General features: G+C 40.0%; 3 protein-coding genes across 3 annotated transcripts; all 3 read left to right on the forward strand.

The window, feature by feature from the left end:
* The first annotated feature begins 1,782 nt into the window (after positions 1-1,782).
* Positions 1,783-2,529, forward strand: LOC139389550 (C-X-C motif chemokine 11-1-like). Its single transcript, XM_071136367.1, has 3 exons — positions 1,783-1,852; positions 2,053-2,179; positions 2,397-2,529. Exons 1-3 carry the CDS (start codon positions 1,783-1,785, stop codon positions 2,527-2,529), a joined length of 330 nt encoding a protein of 109 aa, XP_070992468.1.
* A 6,211-nt stretch (positions 2,530-8,740) lies between these two features.
* Positions 8,741-10,179, forward strand: LOC139389953 (C-X-C motif chemokine 11-1-like). Its single transcript, XM_071137002.1, has 4 exons — positions 8,741-8,882; positions 9,083-9,209; positions 9,457-9,549; positions 10,043-10,179. The coding sequence occupies exons 1-4, from the start codon at positions 8,813-8,815 to the stop codon at positions 10,053-10,055; spliced, it is 303 nt and encodes a 100-aa protein (XP_070993103.1). The 5' UTR covers positions 8,741-8,812; the 3' UTR covers positions 10,056-10,179.
* A 4,694-nt stretch (positions 10,180-14,873) lies between these two features.
* LOC139390002 (C-X-C motif chemokine 11-1-like) lies at positions 14,874-16,730 on the forward strand. The gene is made up of 4 exons (XM_071137087.1): positions 14,874-14,970; positions 15,171-15,297; positions 15,527-15,619; positions 16,510-16,730. The coding sequence occupies exons 1-4, from the start codon at positions 14,901-14,903 to the stop codon at positions 16,520-16,522; spliced, it is 303 nt and encodes a 100-aa protein (XP_070993188.1). The 5' UTR covers positions 14,874-14,900; the 3' UTR covers positions 16,523-16,730.
* The last annotated feature ends 2,332 nt before the right edge of the window (positions 16,731-19,062 follow it).

Here is a 19,062-nt window from a genome sequence, read left to right on the forward strand (position 1 = left end):
TGTTTTCCCTTTACTTCTATTTTTACTTGGTCCTCTGCCACACAGCCCTGTTGGAGTTACAGACACACAAGGACACCACTGCTTTCCTTGAAATCAAACCATTTCCCTGCTATCCCATTTAGCTATGCTGTTGATCCATCCTCAGTTTTCTCCTTTCACAGTCATCAAACTCTGTAACTGTTTTAAAGTCACCATTGGCCTCATGGTGAAATCCCTGAGCTGTTTCCTTCCTCTTTGGCAACTGAGTTATAAAGGAGGCCTGTGTCTTTGTAGTGACTGGGTGTATTGATACACCATTCAAAGTGTAATTAATAACATCAACATGCTCAAAGGAATATTTAGTGTCTGCTTTTAAAAAAAATAATGATTTTTTACCAATCAGTGCCCATCTTTGTGAGGCATTGGGGAAAAAAGGGCTTGTTAAGTCAACATTTCACGGTAAGGTCTACACTTGTTGTATTCGGCGCATGTGACAAACAAAGATTGATTTGATTTTGATTTAAACCGACCAGATGTAAGAGCTGAAAGGGAAAGTCCAGAACTGAAATTACATTCCTTCAATAAGGAGGGAACTAGGCCTGTATTCCATTTCAGTTTCACTTTCATTTGGCCTTTTTTCAAAAGGACACCTAAACCTCTTTGCTGGAAACGGGAACCTTTCCAACAGAACCTGCTTGTCTCCCAGTCAGTTATTCTACAGTAGTCTACTATTAACACATTCCTCTCATTGATTAGGTGAATCAATTCATGTTATAAATATACCAGATTGATACAATGAACCTTGTACTTTTATTCATTATTCAGACTCCACTAACACAAACACAATAGTGCATTTGTTTTATGGTATTTGTGTTATATTCTACAGCTCCCGTGGAGCTGTTACCAACTCCCTGCATAGTGTTCATTAGATAAGGATCATTTTTACATGATCTATTGCAGGTAACAGTCAAACAGAATGTATTTGCACATGAGATTCGTCTTTTGAGTTCTCAGGAAAATGTATAGTTGTCTCTCATTCAACAGAATATCGGGGAGGATTTGGTCATGCAATGCAAGGTCCTCTTCAGTGCTGCTCAGCCAGCTTGGATCATATCATGCCTCCAACATGCTTCCCTTACTGTTTAGATATTTTATGGGAACAGGGTTCGATCTATACATTGAGTTTTGATGGTGGCAAGATGTTGATATGGGGGGGGGGGGGGGGGGGCTCACATTGGTATTTCTATTATGTGACCCCCCCCCCCCCCCCTGTAATTCAAACCCTGTACGGTTATGGAGTAGGTCATTCCCTGTCAGAGAGGCTGTTTCCCCCTGCCTTCAACATGCCTCCTGGTTCACTGTCAGAGAGGCTGTTTCCCCCTGCCTTCAACATGCCTCCTGGTTCACTGTCGGAGAGGCTGTTTCCCCCTGCCTTCAACATGCCTCCTGGTTCACTGTCAGAGAGGCTGTTTCCCCCTGCCTTCAACATGCCTCCTGGTCTACTGTCAGAGAGGCTGTTTCCCCCTGCCTTCAACATGCCTCCTGGTTCACTGTCAGAGAGTGTTTCTGAGAAACAAGATGTCTCGTGAGAAAGGAGAAGCAGGGAAAAGGGAAAAACTCCCGCTTTCATCTTCCTCCTACTCTCATTGGATGACTGCCAGAGAGGGCATGGAATTCAGTATAAATACAAGCCAAGCTCTCCTCCATTCACAACTTCTATCACTTCTCTCCTTCATTCACAACTTCCATCACTTGACTGAGCTGTCCATCCAGACTCTGAAAGAAACTGAAGAAGCAGTATCCATGACCAACACGATGACATTAAAGGTCCTCATCAGCTTCCTTGCCTGTCTGCTCCTGGCCAATGTTGAAGGTAACATCTCTGAAATATCTTCAATTATATTTCTAATATCGTTGACATCTTTATTAGAAGTCTGTAGCATACAAAGCAACTTGCAAAGCCAGGGAGATGTGTAGTAAAATAATAGGTTTGATTTCTGACTGAAGAGTTTAGTTCTTAGCTGCAATAATGCCATAACCAAACCTGCCATAAACTGTTCTTGTCATCTCCAGGCCAGGTGGGTCATTCTAAAGCTCGGTGCCTGTGTCTGAATGGACTGGTGAACCGTGTTAAACCTCTTCACATTGAGAAGCTCGAGGTGTACACTTCCAGCCACTCCTGCAGGAACATGGAGATCATGTAAGAAATCTGTCTGTCTGTCTGTCTGTCTGTCTGTCTGTCTGTACCATATTAATATCAGTGCATATTGTGACCAGCTCAGTAGATGGACACAATGGTAAATGTTGCTATTTATTTGTACACCTGCTAGTAGGATAATATTATTTCTCTCTATGCTCAGTTGGAAAGTGGTGAAGGCTAACTTCTAACTGTAGTCTCTCTCTCCTTGTATATTCAGTGTCACTCTGAAGAACGGAGAAGGGAAGAAGTGTCTGAATCCAGAGGCTCCATTTGCCAAGAAAACCATTGAGAAAATAATGAAAAAACGAAGGTTTGCAGACTTCATTACAGATTCAATACACACTAACTGATCCATATGCATCTTTCTCAACAGAGCAATACTCAGTACATCAGTATTACATCAGTACATCAGTATTATTTCAGTATTTCCATATTATATCAGTACATCAGTATTATCAGTATTTCAATATGATATCAGTACATCACTATTATATCAGTACTATGTCAGTATATCATTATATCAGTATTATATCAGTATATCAGTATTATATAAGTACATCAGTATTACATCAGTACTATATCAGTACATCATTATATCAGTATTATATCAGTATATAAGTATTATATCAGTACAATATCAGTAAATCAGTATATCATTATATCAGTATTATATCAGTATATAAGTATTATATCAGTACAATATCAGTAAATCAGTATATCAGTATTATATCTGAACATCAGCATTATATCAGTAATATGTATATTATATATGTATTACTGATATATGTACTAATGATATATGTACTAATGATATATGGATAATGATTGTTTTTCCTTTCAGGAGTGTGCAGTAAAATGAATGACACCAGTTCAGGTGAGAACTCGATAGAGAGAGAGAGAGAGAGAGAGAGCTGGAGGAATGCAAAGAAGACTGCCTGAAGACTGCCTGAAGACAGCCTGAAGACAGCCTAAAGACTGCCTGAAGACTGCCTAAAGACTGCCTGAAGACTGCCTGAAGACTGCCTGAAGACAGCCTAAAGACTGCCTGAAGACTGCCTGAAGACAGCCTAAAGACTGCCTGAAGACTGCCTGAAGACTGCCTGAAGACAGCCTGAAGACTGCCTGAAGACTGCCTGAAGACTGCCTGAAGACAGCCTGAAGACTGCCTGAAGACTGCCTGAAGACTGCCTAAAGACTGCCTAAAGACTGCCTGAAGACTGCCTGAAGACTGCCTAAAGACTACCTGAAGACTGCCTAAATATATGTTTACATTGTTGAATGGTACTTAGAAAGCTGTTTTTTAAATGTACAAAGTCAGTATCTGTTACACAATATGACTTACTAGTTGAGTGACATTTCTAGCATTTCCAATGGAAAAAATAAAAAGCATGTAAATATGTAAATATACTTTTTTATTATGTAATGTCAAGAATATATGTATGTATTTCTCAGGTTTTCTATCAAATTAATAAAGAAGCATTTGACTCTACTTCTTGCTCTATTTGACCTCTTTTCCTCAAAATTGAGCTCAGGTACATCCTGTTTCCATTGATCATCCTTGAGATATTTCAACAACTTGATTGTCCACCTGTGGTAAATTCAATTGATTGGACATGATTTGGGAAGTCAAAAACCTGTCTATATAAGGTCCCACAGTTGACAACGCATGTCAGAGAAAAAACCAAGCCGTAGAGCTCCGAGACACAATTGTGTCATGCGCCCATGAAGAAACTGACTGTTAGAACTGCCAAATCCCCTTCGGTCACCCAAGTCATAGACTGTTCTCTCTGCTACCGCACAGCAAGCGATACTGGAGCGCCAAGTCTGGGACCAAAATGCTCCTTAACAGCTTCTACCCCCGAGCCATAAATCTGCTGAACAACTATTCAAATGGCCACCCTGACTATCTACATTGTTTTTACACTGCTCCTACCCACTGTTTACTATCAATGCATAGTCACATTACAAATTACCTCGACTATCCTGTACCCAAGCACATTGACTCTGTACCGGTACCCCCTGTATATAGCCTCCACATTGACTCTGTACCGGCTCCCCCCTGTATATAGCCTCCACATTGACTCGGTACCGGTACCCCCTGTATATAGCCTCCACATTGACTCTGTACCAGTACCCCTTGTATATATCCTCCACAGTGACTCTGTACTGGTAGCCCCAATATATAGCCTCCACATTGACTCGGTACCGGTACCCCTGTATATAGCCTCCACATTGACTTTGTACCAGTACCCCCTGTATATAGCCTCCACATTGACTCTATACCGATATCCCCAGTATATAGCCTCCACATTGACTCTGTACCGGTAGCCCCAGTATATAGCCTCCACATTGACTCTGTACCGGTAGCCCCTGTATATAGCCTCCACATTGACTCTGTACCGGTAGCCCCAGTATATAACCTCCACATTGACTCTGTACCGGTAGCCCCAGTATATAGCCTCCACATTGACTCTGTACCGGTAGCCCCAGTATATAGCCTCCACATAGACTCTGTACCGGTAGCCCCAGTATAGAACATCCACATTGACTAAGGTACCGGTAGCCCCAGTATATAAATTTGTTATTGTTACGTAGATGTACTGTGTTACTTTTTGAATGATATGATTTTTTAAAACTTTTGTTTTGGGCTTGTAAGTAAGCATTTCACGGTAAGGTCTACTACACCTGTTTTATTCAGCATTTCACGGTAAGGTCTACTACACCTGTTGTATTCAGCATTTCACTGTAAGGTCTACTACACCTGTTGTATTCAGCAGTTCACGGTAAGGTCTACTACACCTGTTGTATTCAGCATTTCACGGTAAGGTCTACTACACCTGTTGTATTCAGCATTTCACTGTAAGGTCTACTACACCTGTTGTATTCAGCATTTCACTGTAAGGTCTACTACACCTGTTGTATTCAGCATTTCACGGTAAGGTTTACTACACCTGTTGTATTCAGCATTTCACGGTAAGGTCTACTACACCTGTTGTATTCAGCATTTCACTGTAAGGTCTACTACACCTGTTGTATTCAGCATTTCACTGTAAGGTCTACTACACCTGTTGTATTCAGCATTTCACGGTAAGGTCTACTACACCTGTTGTATTCAGCATTTCACTGTAAGGTCTACTACACCTGTTGTATTCAGCATTTCACTGTAAGGTCTACTACACCTGTGGTATTCAGCATTTCACTGTAAGGTCTACTACACCTGTTGTATTCAGCATTTCACTGTCAGGTCTACTACACCTGTTGTATTCAGCATTTCACTGTAAGGTCTACTACACCTGTTGTATTCAGCATTTCACTGTAAGGTCTACTACACCTGTTGTATTCATCATTTCACGGTAAGGTCTACTACACCTGTTGTATTCAGCATTTCACTGTAAGGTCTACTACACCTGTTGTATTCAGCATTTCACGGTAAGGTCTACTACACCTGTTGTATTCAGCATTTCACGGTAAGGTCTACTACACCTGTTGTATTCAGCTTTTCACGGTAAGGTCTACTACACCTGTTGTATTCAGCATTTCACTGTAAGGTCTACTACACCTGTTGTATTCAGCATTTCACTGTAAGGTCTACTACACCTGTTGTATTCAGCATTTCACTGTCAGGTCTACTACACCTGTTGTATTCAGCATTTCACTGTAAGGTCTACTACACCTGTTGTATTCAGCATTTCACTGTAAGGTCTACTACACCTGTTGTATTCATCATTTCACTGTAAGGTCTACTACACCTGTTGTATTCAGCATTTCACGATAAGGTCTACTACACCTGTTGTATTCATCATTTCACTGTAAGCTATACTATACCTGTTGTATTCAGCATTTCACGGTAAGGTCTACTACACCTGTTGTATTCAGCATTTCATGGTAAGGTCTACTACACCTGTTGTATTCAGCATTTCACTGTAAGGTCTACTACACCTGTTGTATTCAGCATTTCACTGTGAGGTCTACTACACCTGTTGTATTCAGCATTTCACTGTGAGGTCTACTACACCTGTTGTATTCAGCATTTCACTGTAAGGTCTACTACACCTGTTGTATTCAACGCATGTGACAAATACAATTGGATTTGATTTGAGATGGATGATGATTTGAAAAACTGTATGGCTGAGTGGGATGAGGCAAAGGGAATAGCAAATAAGTCTGACAACACAGCAGACTGGCAAACAGAGTCAATTGAGAAATTACTTATCTAAAATAAAGAAAATAAGAAACTCTACTACTGAACATAGATAACTAATATAAAGAATGACAGTAAAACACTCTTGAGGACTTTAAATTACATTCTAGGGAAAAAGCCAACTCGGCTCCATCCTTCATTGAGGCAGATGGCTTGTTCATAACAAAAACCCTTTGATAGTACCAACTACTTTAATATCTTTGTTGTTGACAAGACTAGAAAACTTATATATGACAAACATTTGAGTTCCACAACGTAGTTGTGGAAGATGTGACATTTGTTTTTGCTATCTATAAATAAGGACAAACCACCAGGTACCGACAACCTTGATGGTAAATTGCTTGAGGTTGGTAGCAGAATACACTTTGACTCCTGTTTGCCTTATCGTCAGTTGAAGCCTAGAAGACGGTGTGTGCCCTCAGACACGGAGGAAGTCAAAGGTCATTCAGCTACCCAAGAATAGCAGAGCACCATTTAATGGTTCAAATAGATGACCAATCAGCCTTTTACAAATGCTTAGCAAACTTTTGGAAAAACATTTTTATTTGATCAAATACAAAGTTATTTGACAGAAAACAAATTAACAACAGACGTTCAACATGCTTATAGGGAAGGGTACTCAACATCCTTGGTACTGACACAAAGGACTGATGATTAGCTGAAATAAATTGATGGTAAGACTTTGTCACGCCTTCTCCCACTCTCCCTCCCTGCCCTGCACTACGCTCTCCCTCCCTGTAAGTGTTATGGATTTGCATCCTCTAACTTATTATGGATTGAGAGCTAACTATCTAATGGAACACAGAGTTACCTATCTAATAGAACACAGAGTTATCTATCTAATAGATCACAGAGTTATCTATCTAATATAACACAGAGTTACCTATCTAATAGAACAGTTACCTATCTAATAGAAGACAGAGTTACCTATCTAATAGAACACAGAGTTACCTATCTAATAGAACAGTTACCTATCTAATAGAAGACAGAGTTACCTATCTAATAGAACACAGAGTTACCTATCTAATAGAACAGTTACCTATCTAATAGAAGACAGAGTTACCTATCTAATAGAACACAGAGTTACCTATCTAATACAACACAGAGTTACCTATCTAATATAACAGTTACCTATCTAATAGAAGACAGAGTTACCTACCTAATAGAAGACAGAGTTACCTATCTAATAGAACACAGAGTTACCTATCACACAAAGGACTGATGATTGGCTGAATTAAATTGATGGTAAGACTTTGTCACACATTGATCATAATCTATTGCTGAAAAAATGTGCATCCTCTGCCTTATTATGGATTGAGAGCAAGCTATCTAATAGAACCCAGAGTTACCTATCTAATAGAACACAGAGTATCCCATCTAATAGAAGACAGAGTTAGCTATCTAATAGAACCCAGAGTTACCTATCTAATAGAACACAGAGTATCCCATCTAATAGAAGACAGAATTACCTATCTAATAGAACACAGAGTTAGTTACCTATTGTCAGGCATATGTGTATAGGTGGCAGGGAAGTCAGGCGCAGGAGAGTCAAACGGAGTGTTAAATGGAGTCTTTTAATAATGTCATAAAAACATGCTCCATAACACTAAACAGGAAAAGAACATAAACCAATATGGGTACGAAGACCCGTCGCGCACCTATACAACAAAAACACTACACTGACAATAAACAATCTCTGACAAAGACATGAGGGGAAACAGAGGGTTAAATACACAACAGGTAATGAATGGGATTGAAAACAGGTGTGTGGGAAGACAAGACAAAACCAATGGAATATGAAAAATGGATCGATGATGGCTAGAAGACCGGTGACGTCGAACGCCGAGCACCGCCCGAACAAGGAGAGGCAACGACTTCGGCAGAAGTCGTAACACCTATCTAATAGAACACAGTTACCTATCTAATAGAACACAGAGTTACCTATCTAATAGAACACAGAGGGTTATTGATAATGGAATGGTCTCTCATGCAAATTCAGTTGAGTGTGGTGTACCGCAGGGCAGCCGGCTAGGGCTCTGGTCAAAAGTAGTGCACTATGTAGGGAATAGGGTGCCATTTGGGATGGAAGAGGAAAGACAGATTGTATCACCTCTCTGCCTTTAAGCACTCCTCAAATTTCACTGTCAGAGAGAGTGTTTCTGAGAAATGGGAAATCCTGTGTGAAAGAAGAAGCAGGGAAAAGGAGAAAGGAGCTGAAACAGAGGAAAGGGAAAACCCCTCTCTTTCTCTGTCTCCCCTTCTCATTGGATGACTGTCTTAGAAAGGGTGGGGCTTATTATAAATACAGTATAAATACAAGCCAAGCTCTCCTCCATTCACAACTTCTATCACTTCTCTCCTCCATTCACAACTTCCATCACTTGACTGAGCTGTCCATCCAGACTCTAAAAGAAACTGAAGAAGCAGTATCCATGACCAACACGATGACATCAACGGTCCTCATCAGCTTCCTAGCCTGTCTGCTCCTGGTCAATGTTGAAGGTAACATCTCTGAAATATCTTCAATTATATTTCTAATATCGTTGACATCTTTATTAGAAGTCTGTAGCATACAAAGCAACTTGCAAAGCCAGGGAGATGTGTAGTAAAATAATAGGTTTGATTTCTGACTGAAGAGTTTAGTTCTTAGCTGCAATAATGCCATAACCAAACCTGCCATAAACTGTTCTTGTCATCTCCAGGCCAGGTGGGTCATTCTAAAGCTCGGTGCCTGTGTCTGAATGGACTGGTGAACCGTGTTAAACCTCTTCACATTGAGAAGCTCGAGGTGTACACCTCCAGCCACTCCTGCAGGAACATGGAGATCATGTAAGAAATGTCTGTCTGTCTGTCTGTCTGTCTGTCTGTCTGTCTGTCTGTCTGTCTGTCTGTCTGTCTGTCTGTACCATATTAATATCAGTGCATATTGTGACCAGCTCAGTAGATGGACACAATGGTAAATGTTGCTATTTATTTGTACACCTGCTAGTAGGATAATATTATTTCTCTATATGCTCAGTTGGAAAGTGGTGAAGGCTAACTTCTAACAGTAGTCTCTCTCTCCTTGTATATTCAGTGTCACTCTGAAGAACGGAGAAGGGAAGAAGTGTCTGAATCCAGAGGCTCCATTTGCCAAGAAAACCATTGGGAAAATAATGAACAACCGAAGGTGAGGACAACATATGCAGACTTCATTACAGATTCAATACACACTAACTGATCCATATGCATCTTTCTCAACAGAGCAATACTCAGTACATTAGTATTACATCAGTACATCAGTATTATATCAGTATTTCCATATTATATCATTACATCAGTATTATATCAGTATTTCCATATTATATCAGTACATCAGTATTATATCAATATTTCATTATTATATCAGTATTTCAATATGATATCAGTACATCACTATTATATCAGTACTATGTCAGTATATCATTATATCAGTATTATATCAGTATATCAGTATTATATCAGTACATCAGTATTACATCAGTACTATATCAGTACATCATTATATTAGTATTATATCAGTACATCAGCATTATATCAGTAATATGTATATTACTATATGTACATTATATATGTATTACTGATATATGTACTAATGATATATGTACTAATGATACATGGATAATGATTGTTTTTCCTTTCAGGAGTGTGCAGTAAAATGAATGACACCAGTTCAGGTGAGAACTCGATAGAGATAGAGAGCTGGAGGAATGCAAAGAAGACTGCCTGAAAACTGCCTGAAGACAGCCTAAAGACTGCCCGAAGACTGCCTGAAGACTGCCTGAAGACTGCCTAAAGACTGCCTGAAGACTGCCTGAAGACTGCCTGAAGACTGCCTGAAGACTGCCTGAAGACTGCCTGAAGACAGCCTGAAGACAGCCTGAAGACAGCCTGAAGACAGCCTGAAGACTGCCTGAAGACTGCCTGAAGACTGCCTGAAGACAGCCTGAAGACAGCCTGAAGACTGCCTGAAGACTGCCTGAAGACTGCCTGAAGACAGCCTAAATACTGCCTGAAGACTGCCTAAAGACTGCCTGAAGACAGCCTGAAGACAGCCTGAAGACTGCCAGAAGACTGCCTGAAGACTGCCTAAAGACTGCCTAAATATATGTTTACATTGTTGAATGGTACTTAGAAAGCTGTTTTTTAAATGTACAAAGTCAGTATCTGTTACACAATATGACTTACTAGTTGAGTGACATTTCTAGCATTTCCAATGGAAAAAATAAAAAGCATGTAAATATGTAAATATACTTTTTTATTATGTCAACAATATATGTATGTATTTCTCAGGTTTTCTATCAAATTAGTAAAGAAGCATTTGACTCTACTTCTTGCTCTATTTGACCTCTTTTCCTCGAAATTGAGCTCAGGTACATCCTGTTTCCATTGATCATCCTTGAGATATTTCAACAACTTGATTGTCCACCTGTGGTAAATTCAATTGATTGGACATGATTTGGGAAGTCAAACACCTGTCTATGTAAGCTCACAGAGTTGACAACGCATGTCAGAGCAAAAACCAAGCCGTAGAGCTCCGAGACACAATTGTGTCATGCGCCCATGAAGAAAGTGACTGTTAGAACTGCCAAATCCCCTCCAGTCACCCAAGTCATAGACTGTTCTCTCTGCTACCGCACGGCAAGCGATACTGGAGCGTCAAGTCTGATACCAAAATGCTCCTTAACAGCTTCTACCCCCGAGCCATAAACCTGCTGAACAACTATTCATATGGCCACCCTGACTATCTACATTGTTTTTACACTGCTCCTACCCACTGTTTACTATCAATGCATAGACACATTACAAATTACCTCGATTATCCTGTACCCCAGCACATTGACTCGGTGTAAGTGCAGGGCAGGGAGTGTAGTATTCACTGTAAGCTCTACTACACCTGTTGTATTCAACGCATGTGACAAATACAATTGGATTTGATTTGAGATAGATGATGATTTGAAAAACTGTATGGCTGAGTGGGATGAGGCAAAGGGAATAGCAAATAACTCTGACAACACAGCAGACTGGCAAACAGAGTCAATTGAGAAATTACTTAACTAAAATAAATAAAATAAGAAACTATACTAGTGAACATAGATAACTAATATAAAGAATGACAGTAAAACACTCTTGAGGACTTTAAATTACATTCTAGGGATAAAAGCCAACTCGGCTCCATCCTTTTTCAAAAGGACACCTAAACTTCTTTCCTGGAAACGGGAACCTTTCCACAGAATCTGCTTGTCTCCCAGTCAGTTATTCTACAGTAGTCTACTATTAACACAGTCCTCTTATTGATAAATATACCATACTGAGCCAAAGGTCCTTTCTAACACAAACACAATGCATTGGATTTGTTTATGTTTGGTATTTGACGATAGCATGTACAGTTACTGTGGAGCTGTTACTAGCTCTCTAAAATCATTCATCTGACAGGGATCCTTAATTACAGGTCTGAGATCAGATCATTCATCTGACAGGGATCCTTAATTACAGGTCTGAGATCAGATCATTCATCTGACAGGGATCCTTAATTAAAGGTCTGAGATCAGATCATTCATCTGACAGGGATCCTTAATTACAGGTCTGAGATCAGATCATTCATCTGACAGGGATCCTTTATTACAGGTCTGAGATCAGATCATTCATCTGTCAGGGATTCTTAATTACAGGTCTGAGATCAGATCATTCATCTGACAGGGATTCTTAATTACAGGTAAACAATAAGATCTGAGTTCAGATTTTAAAAAAATAAATTACTGTATTAGCTCTTTACTGTATTAGATAATTTTAATTCATTAGTAGTTGAATATTGGTAAGTCATTTTGGAAATACACTTGAAAAGTCTTGGCATGTGTTTGAAAATATTAAAATACACTGATTTAAATACAGTCCCATGCATTTAACCCAGGTTGTTTTGGTATGTTCAATAATGTATTTGGAAATAAATCTGTGAAAACACTTTCAAATTCTTCAAATTGTCGTACAATTCGTCGTACAATTTTACATGTAACTAAAATGTTTGGATGCAGTGTTTCTCAAGTGCAATAATATGAATGAAAACGAGTCGTCTCTCATTGAATGACAACATACACTTCATTGAAGAATCCCTACTGTTGACCAATCACTGACAAACAGGCATAGACTTTGACTACTGAACTTTGGCTTGTCTCAGGAACAGCTGAAAAAACCCTTGGACCAAAACTTCACAAAGACTTCACAAAATGTTGTCATAATATATGTATGAATTGTTTCTCATGGGAATTATAGGGACGCCTTTTAGTGGTGCCAAACGTGTCTTAGAGTAGCCTGGCGTCGTTATCTTTGATATCATAGAAATGAAACCACAAAGGCCGTGGTTAACTTCCAAATGGCACACATAGTCCTCTGGTCAAAAGTAGTGCACTATATAGGGAATACGGCTCTGGTCAATTATAGTACACTATATAAGGAATAGGGCTCTAGTCTAAAGTAGTGCACTATATAGGGAATAGGGCTCTGGTCAATTATAGTACACTATATAAGGAATAGGGCTCTAGTCTAAAGTAGTGCACTATATAGGGAATAGGGCTCTGGTCAATTATAGTACACTATATAAGGAATAGGGCTCTAGTCTAAAGTAGTGCACTATATAGGGAATAGGGCTCTGGTCAAAAGTAGTGCACTATATAGGGAATAGGGCTCTGGTCAACAGTAGTGCACTATATAGGGAATACGGCTCTGGTCAATTATAGTACACTATATAAGGAATAGGGCTCTCGTCTAAAGTAGTGCACTATATAGGGAATAGGGCTCTGTTCAAAAGTAGTGCACTATATAGGGAATACGGCTCTGGTCAATTATAGTACACTATATAAGGAATAGGGCTCTAGTCTAAAGTAGTGCACTATATAGGGAATAGGGCTCTGGTCAAAAGTAGTGCACTATATAGGGAATAGGGCTCTGGTCAAAAGTAGTGCACTATATAGGGAAGAGGGCTCTGGTCAAAAGTAGTGCACAATATAAGGAATAGGGCTCTCGTCTAAAGTAGTGCACTATATAGGGAATAGGGCTCTGGTCAAAAGAAGTGCACTATATAGGGAATAGGGCTCTGGTCAAAAGTAGTGCACAATATAGTTTATTTGGCTCTGGTCAAAAGTAGTGCAATATGTAGGGTGCCATTTGGGATGGAAGAGGAAAGACAGATTGTATCACCTCTCTGCCTTTAACTTCTTGCTCCTACTTGAGACGTAGATGTCACCTGGAAATGCAAATGCGCTACGCTAAATGCTAAATTTACTCGTTAAAACTCAAACCTTAATCAAAATTCACAAGCAGGGTATTGAATTAAAGCTACACTCGTTGTGAACCTAGCCAACAAGTCAGATTTTTAAAATGCTTTTCGGCGAAAGCATGAGAAGCTATTATCGGATAGCATGCAACACCTCAAAATGCCTGAATGCGACGTAAACAAAGACTCTGCTTATCCGACGCAGCACAAAACGCAGAAATAAAATATAAAACATTCATTACCTTTGACGAGCTTCTTTCTTGGCACTCCTATATGCCCCATAAACATCACTATTGGGTCTTTTTTTCGTTTAAATCGGTCCATATATACCCAAAATAGCTTTCTATGGAAGCTGTGTCATTCAGAAAAAAACATTGTTTTTAAACGCTGCGTCATTTTTTAAAATTAAAAAAGTTGACGATAAACTTTCACAAAACACTTCGAAATACTTTTGTAATCCAACTTTAGGTATTAGTAAACGTTTATAATCTATCAAAATGATTACAGGGCGATGTATATTCAATAGCTCCTCGTCTGCAAATCAATGGCTGCCAATGTCCACATTGAAAACATCCTGGTGGAGACCGGAAGAAACGGAATCCAGATAGTTGGATTTTCCAACAAAAAATTCAATTGAAAATGATTTGTATGAATTGCATGCAGGTCGATATTAAATTTTGTCCCCTTTTAACAACCCATGAAAGTGACTTATGGAAATTATTTTTAGCTTTCAGAGAGCAGTTTTTCAATGAAACACACAATCTGTTTTAGTCACAGCCGTGATTTAACCAGTTTTAGAAACTTCAGAGTGTTTTCTATCCACACATACTAATCATATGCATATACTATATTCCTGGCATGAGTAGCAGGACGCTGAAAAGTTGCGCGATTTTTAACAGAATGTTCGAAAAAGGAGGGGGTAGAAGTAAGCACTCCTCAAATGTCACTGTCAGAGAGAGTGTTTCTGAGAAATGGGAAATCCTGTGTGAAAGGAGAAGCAGGGAAAAGGAGAAAGGAGCTGAAACAGAGGAAAGGGAAAACCCCTCTCTTTCTCTGTCTCCCCTTCTCATTGGATGACTGTCAGAGAAAGGGTGGGGCTTATTATAAATACAGTATAAAGCCAAGCTCTCCTCTGTTCTCAACTTCTATCACTTCTCTCCTCCATTCACAACTTCCATCACTTGACTGAGCAGTCCATCCAGACTCTAAAAGAAACTGAAGAAGCAGTATCCATGACCAACACGATGACATCAACGGTCCTCATCAGCTTCCTGGCCTGTCTGCTCCTGGTCAATGTTGAAGGTAACATATCTGAAATATCTTCAATTATATTTCTAATATCGTTGACATCTTTATTAGAAGTCTGTAGCATACAAAGCAACTTGCAAAGCCAGGGAGAAGTGTAGTAAAATAATAGGTTTGATTTCTGACTGAAGAGTTTAGTTCTTAGCTGCAATAATGCCATAACCAAACCTGCCATAAACTTGTCTTGTCATCTCCAGGCCAGGTGGGTCATTCTAAAGCTCGGTGCCAGTGTCTGAATGGACTGGTGAACCGTGTTAAACCTCTTCACATTGAGAAGCTTGAGGTGTACACCTCCAGCAACTCCTGCAGGAACATGGAGATCATGTACGAAATCTGTCTGTCTGTCTGTCTGTCTGTCTGTCTGTCTGTCTGTCTGTCTGTGCCATATTAATATCAGTGCATATTGTGACCATCTCAGTAGATGGACACAATGGTAAATGTTGCTATTTATTTGTACACCTGCTAGTAGGATAATATTATTTCTCTATATGCTCAGTTGGAAAGTGGTGAAGGCTAACTTCTAACAGTAGTCTCTCTCTCCATGTATATTCAGTGTCACTCTGAAAAACGGAGAAGGGAAAAAGTGTCTGAATCCAGAGGCTCCATTTGCCAAGAAAACCATTGGGAAAATAATGAACAAACAAAGGTGAGGACAACATATCAGTACACCAGTATTATATCAGTACATCAGTATTATATCAGTACATCAGTATATCAGTACACCAGTATTATATCAGTACATCAGTATATCAGTACACCAGTATTATATCAGTACACCAGTATTATATCAGAAAACCATTGGGAAAATAATGAACAAACAAAGGTGAGGACAACATATGCAGACTTCATTACAGATTCAATACACACTAACTGATCCATATGCATCTTTCTCAACAGAGCAACACTCAGTACATCAGTATTACATCGGTACATCAGTATGATATCAGTATTTCAATATTATATCAGTACATCAGTATTATATCAGTATTTCCATATTATATCAGTACATCAGTACTATATCAGTATTTCAATATTATATCAGTACATCAGTACTATATCAGTATTTCAATATTATATCAGTACATCAGTACTATATCAGTGTTTCAATATTATATCAGTACATCAGTACTATATCAGTATTTCAATATTATATCAGTACATCAGTATTATATCAGTATTTCATTATTATATCAGTATTTCAATATGATATCAGTACATCACTATTATATCAGTACTATGTCAGTATATCATTATATCAGTATTATATCAGTATATCAGTATTATATCTGTACATCAGTATTACATCAGTACTATATCAGTACATCATTATATCAGTATTATATCTGAACATCAGTATTATATCAGTATATAAGTATTATATCAGTACAATATCACTAAATCAGTATTATATCTGAACATCAGCATTATATCAGTAATATGTATTTTACTATATGTACATTATATATGTATTACTGATATATGTACTAATGATATATGTATTAATGATATATGGATAATGATTGTTTTTCCTTTCAGGAGTGTGCAGTAAAATGAATGACACCAGTTTAGGTGAGAACTCGATAGAGAGAGAGAGCTGGAGGAATGCAAAGAAGACTGCCTGAAAACTGCCTGAAGACAGCCTGAAGACTGCCTGAAGACTGCCTGAAGACTGCCTAAAGACTGCCTAAAGACTGCCTGAAGACTGCCTGAAGACTGCCTGAAGACTGCCTGAAGACTGCCTGAAGACTGCCTAAATATATGTTTACACTGTTGAATGGTACTTAGAAAGTTGTTTTTAAATGTACAAAGTCAGCATCTGTTACACAATATGACTTACTAGTTGAGTGACATTTCTAGCATTTCCAATGGAAAAAATAAAAAGCATGTAAATATGTAAATATACTTTTTTATTATGTAATGTCAAGAATATATGTATGTATTTCTCAGGTTTTCTATCAAATTAATAAAGAAGCATTTGACTCTACTTCTTGCTCTATTTTACCTCTTTTCCTCGAAATTAAGCTCAGGTACATCCTGTTTCCATTGATCATCCTTGAGATATTTCGACAACTTGATTGTCCACCTGTGGTAAATTCATTTGATTGGACATGATTTGGGAAGTCACACACCTGTCTATATAAGCTCCCACAGTTGACAACGCATGTCAGAGCAAAAACAAAGCCGTAGAGCTCCGAGACACGATTGTGTCGTGCGCCCATGAAGAAACTGACTGTTAGAACTGCCAAATCCCTCCAGTCACCAAAGTCATAGACTGTTCTCTCTGCTACCACATGGCAAGCGCTACTGGAGCGCCAAGTTTGGGACCAAAAGGCTCCTTAACAGCTTCTACCCCCGAGCCATAAACCTGCTGAACAACTATTAATATGACCACCCTGACTGTCTACATTGTTTTTACACTGCTCCTACCCACTGTTTACTATCAATGCATAGTCACATTACAAATTACCTCGACTATCCTGTACCCCAGCACATTGACTCTGTACCGGTACCCCCTGTATATAGCCTCCACATTGACTCTGTACCGGCTCCCCCCTGTATATAGCCTCCACATTGACTCGGTACCGGTACCCCCTGTAAATAGCCTCCACATTGACTCTGTACCGGTACCCCCTGTATATAGCCTCCACATTGACTCTGTGCCGGTACCCCCTGTATATAGCCTCCACATTGACTCGGTACCGGTACCCCCTGTAAATAGCCTCCACATTGACTCGGTACCGGTAGCCCCTGTATATAACCTCCACATTGACTCGGTACCGGTACCCCCTGTATATATCCTCCACATTGACTCGGTACCGGTACCCCCTGTATATAGCCTCCACATTGACTCGGTACCGGTACCCCCTGTATATATCCTCCACATTGACTCGGTACCGGTACCCCATGTATATAGCCTCCACATTGACTCGGTACCGGTACCCCCTGTATATAGCCTCCACATTGACTCTATACCGGTACCCCCTGTATATATCCTCCACATTGACTCGGTACCGGTACCCCCTGTATATAGCCTCCACATTGACTCGGTACCGGTACCCCCTGTATATAGCCTCCACATTGACTCGGTACCGGTACCCCCTGTATATAGCCTCCACATTGACTCGGTACCGGTACCCCCAGTATATATCCTCCACATTGACTCTGTGCCGGTACCCCCTGTATATAGCCTCCACATTGACTCGGTACCGGTACCCCTGTATATATCCTCCACATTGACTAAGGTACCGGTACCCCCTGTATATAACCTCCACATTGACTCGGTACCGGTACCCCCTGTATATATCCTCCACATTGACTCTGTACCGGTACCCCCTGTATATATCCTCCACATTGACTAAGGTACCGGTACCCCCTGTATATATCCTCCACATTGACTCGGTACCGGTATCCCCTGTATATATCCTCCACATTGACTCGGTACCGGTACCCCTGTATATATCCTCCACATTGACTAAGGTACCGGTACCCCCTGTATATAACCTCCACATTGACTCGGTACCGGTACCCCCTGTATATATCCTCCACATTGACTCTGTACCGGTACCCCCTGTATATATCCTCCACATTGACTAAGGTACCGGTACCCCCTGTATATATCCTCCACATTGACTCGGTACCGGTATCCCCTGTATATAGCCTCCACATTGACTCTGTACCGGTACCCACTGTATATAGCCTCCACATTGACTCTGTACCGGTACTCCCTGTATATAGCCTCCACATTGACTCAGTACCTGTAGCCCCTGTATATATCCTCCACATTGACTCGGTACCGGTACCCCCTGTATATAGCCTCCACATTGACTCTGTACCGGTACCCCCTGTATATAGCCTCCACATTGACTCAGTACCTGTAGCCCCTGTATATATCCTCCACATTGACTCGGTACCGGTACCCCCTGTATATAGCCTCCACATTGACTCTGTACCGGTACCCCCTGTATATAGCCTCCACATTGACTCAGTACCTGTAGCCCCTGTATATATCCTCCACATTGACTCGGTACCGGTACCCCCTGTATATAGCCTCCACATTGACTCGGTACCGGTACCCCTGTATATATCCTC

This window comes from Oncorhynchus clarkii, chromosome 30, assembly GCF_045791955.1.
Source record: "Oncorhynchus clarkii lewisi isolate Uvic-CL-2024 chromosome 30, UVic_Ocla_1.0, whole genome shotgun sequence".
NCBI lineage: Eukaryota > Metazoa > Chordata > Actinopteri > Salmoniformes > Salmonidae > Oncorhynchus > Oncorhynchus clarkii.

What these genes read in the sequence shown, in the direction of transcription:
- LOC139389550 (XM_071136367.1), top strand. Translation starts at nt 1,783, where the DNA reads ATGACCAACACGATGACATTAAAGGTCCTCATCAGCTTCCTTGCCTGT. An exon ending in GCTCCTGGCCAATGTTGAAG is followed by an intron (nt 1,853 to 2,052) that starts GTAACATCTCTG and finishes TGTCATCTCCAG; the next exon opens with GCCAGGTGGGTCATTCTAAA. An exon ending in TGCAGGAACATGGAGATCAT is followed by an intron (nt 2,180 to 2,396) that starts GTAAGAAATCTG and finishes TTGTATATTCAG; the next exon opens with TGTCACTCTGAAGAACGGAG.
- LOC139389953 (XM_071137002.1), top strand. Translation starts at nt 8,813, where the DNA reads ATGACCAACACGATGACATCAACGGTCCTCATCAGCTTCCTAGCCTGT. An exon ending in GCTCCTGGTCAATGTTGAAG is followed by an intron (nt 8,883 to 9,082) that starts GTAACATCTCTG and finishes TGTCATCTCCAG; the next exon opens with GCCAGGTGGGTCATTCTAAA. An exon ending in TGCAGGAACATGGAGATCAT is followed by an intron (nt 9,210 to 9,456) that starts GTAAGAAATGTC and finishes TTGTATATTCAG; the next exon opens with TGTCACTCTGAAGAACGGAG.
- LOC139390002 (XM_071137087.1), top strand. Translation starts at nt 14,901, where the DNA reads ATGACCAACACGATGACATCAACGGTCCTCATCAGCTTCCTGGCCTGT. An exon ending in GCTCCTGGTCAATGTTGAAG is followed by an intron (nt 14,971 to 15,170) that starts GTAACATATCTG and finishes TGTCATCTCCAG; the next exon opens with GCCAGGTGGGTCATTCTAAA. An exon ending in TGCAGGAACATGGAGATCAT is followed by an intron (nt 15,298 to 15,526) that starts GTACGAAATCTG and finishes ATGTATATTCAG; the next exon opens with TGTCACTCTGAAAAACGGAG.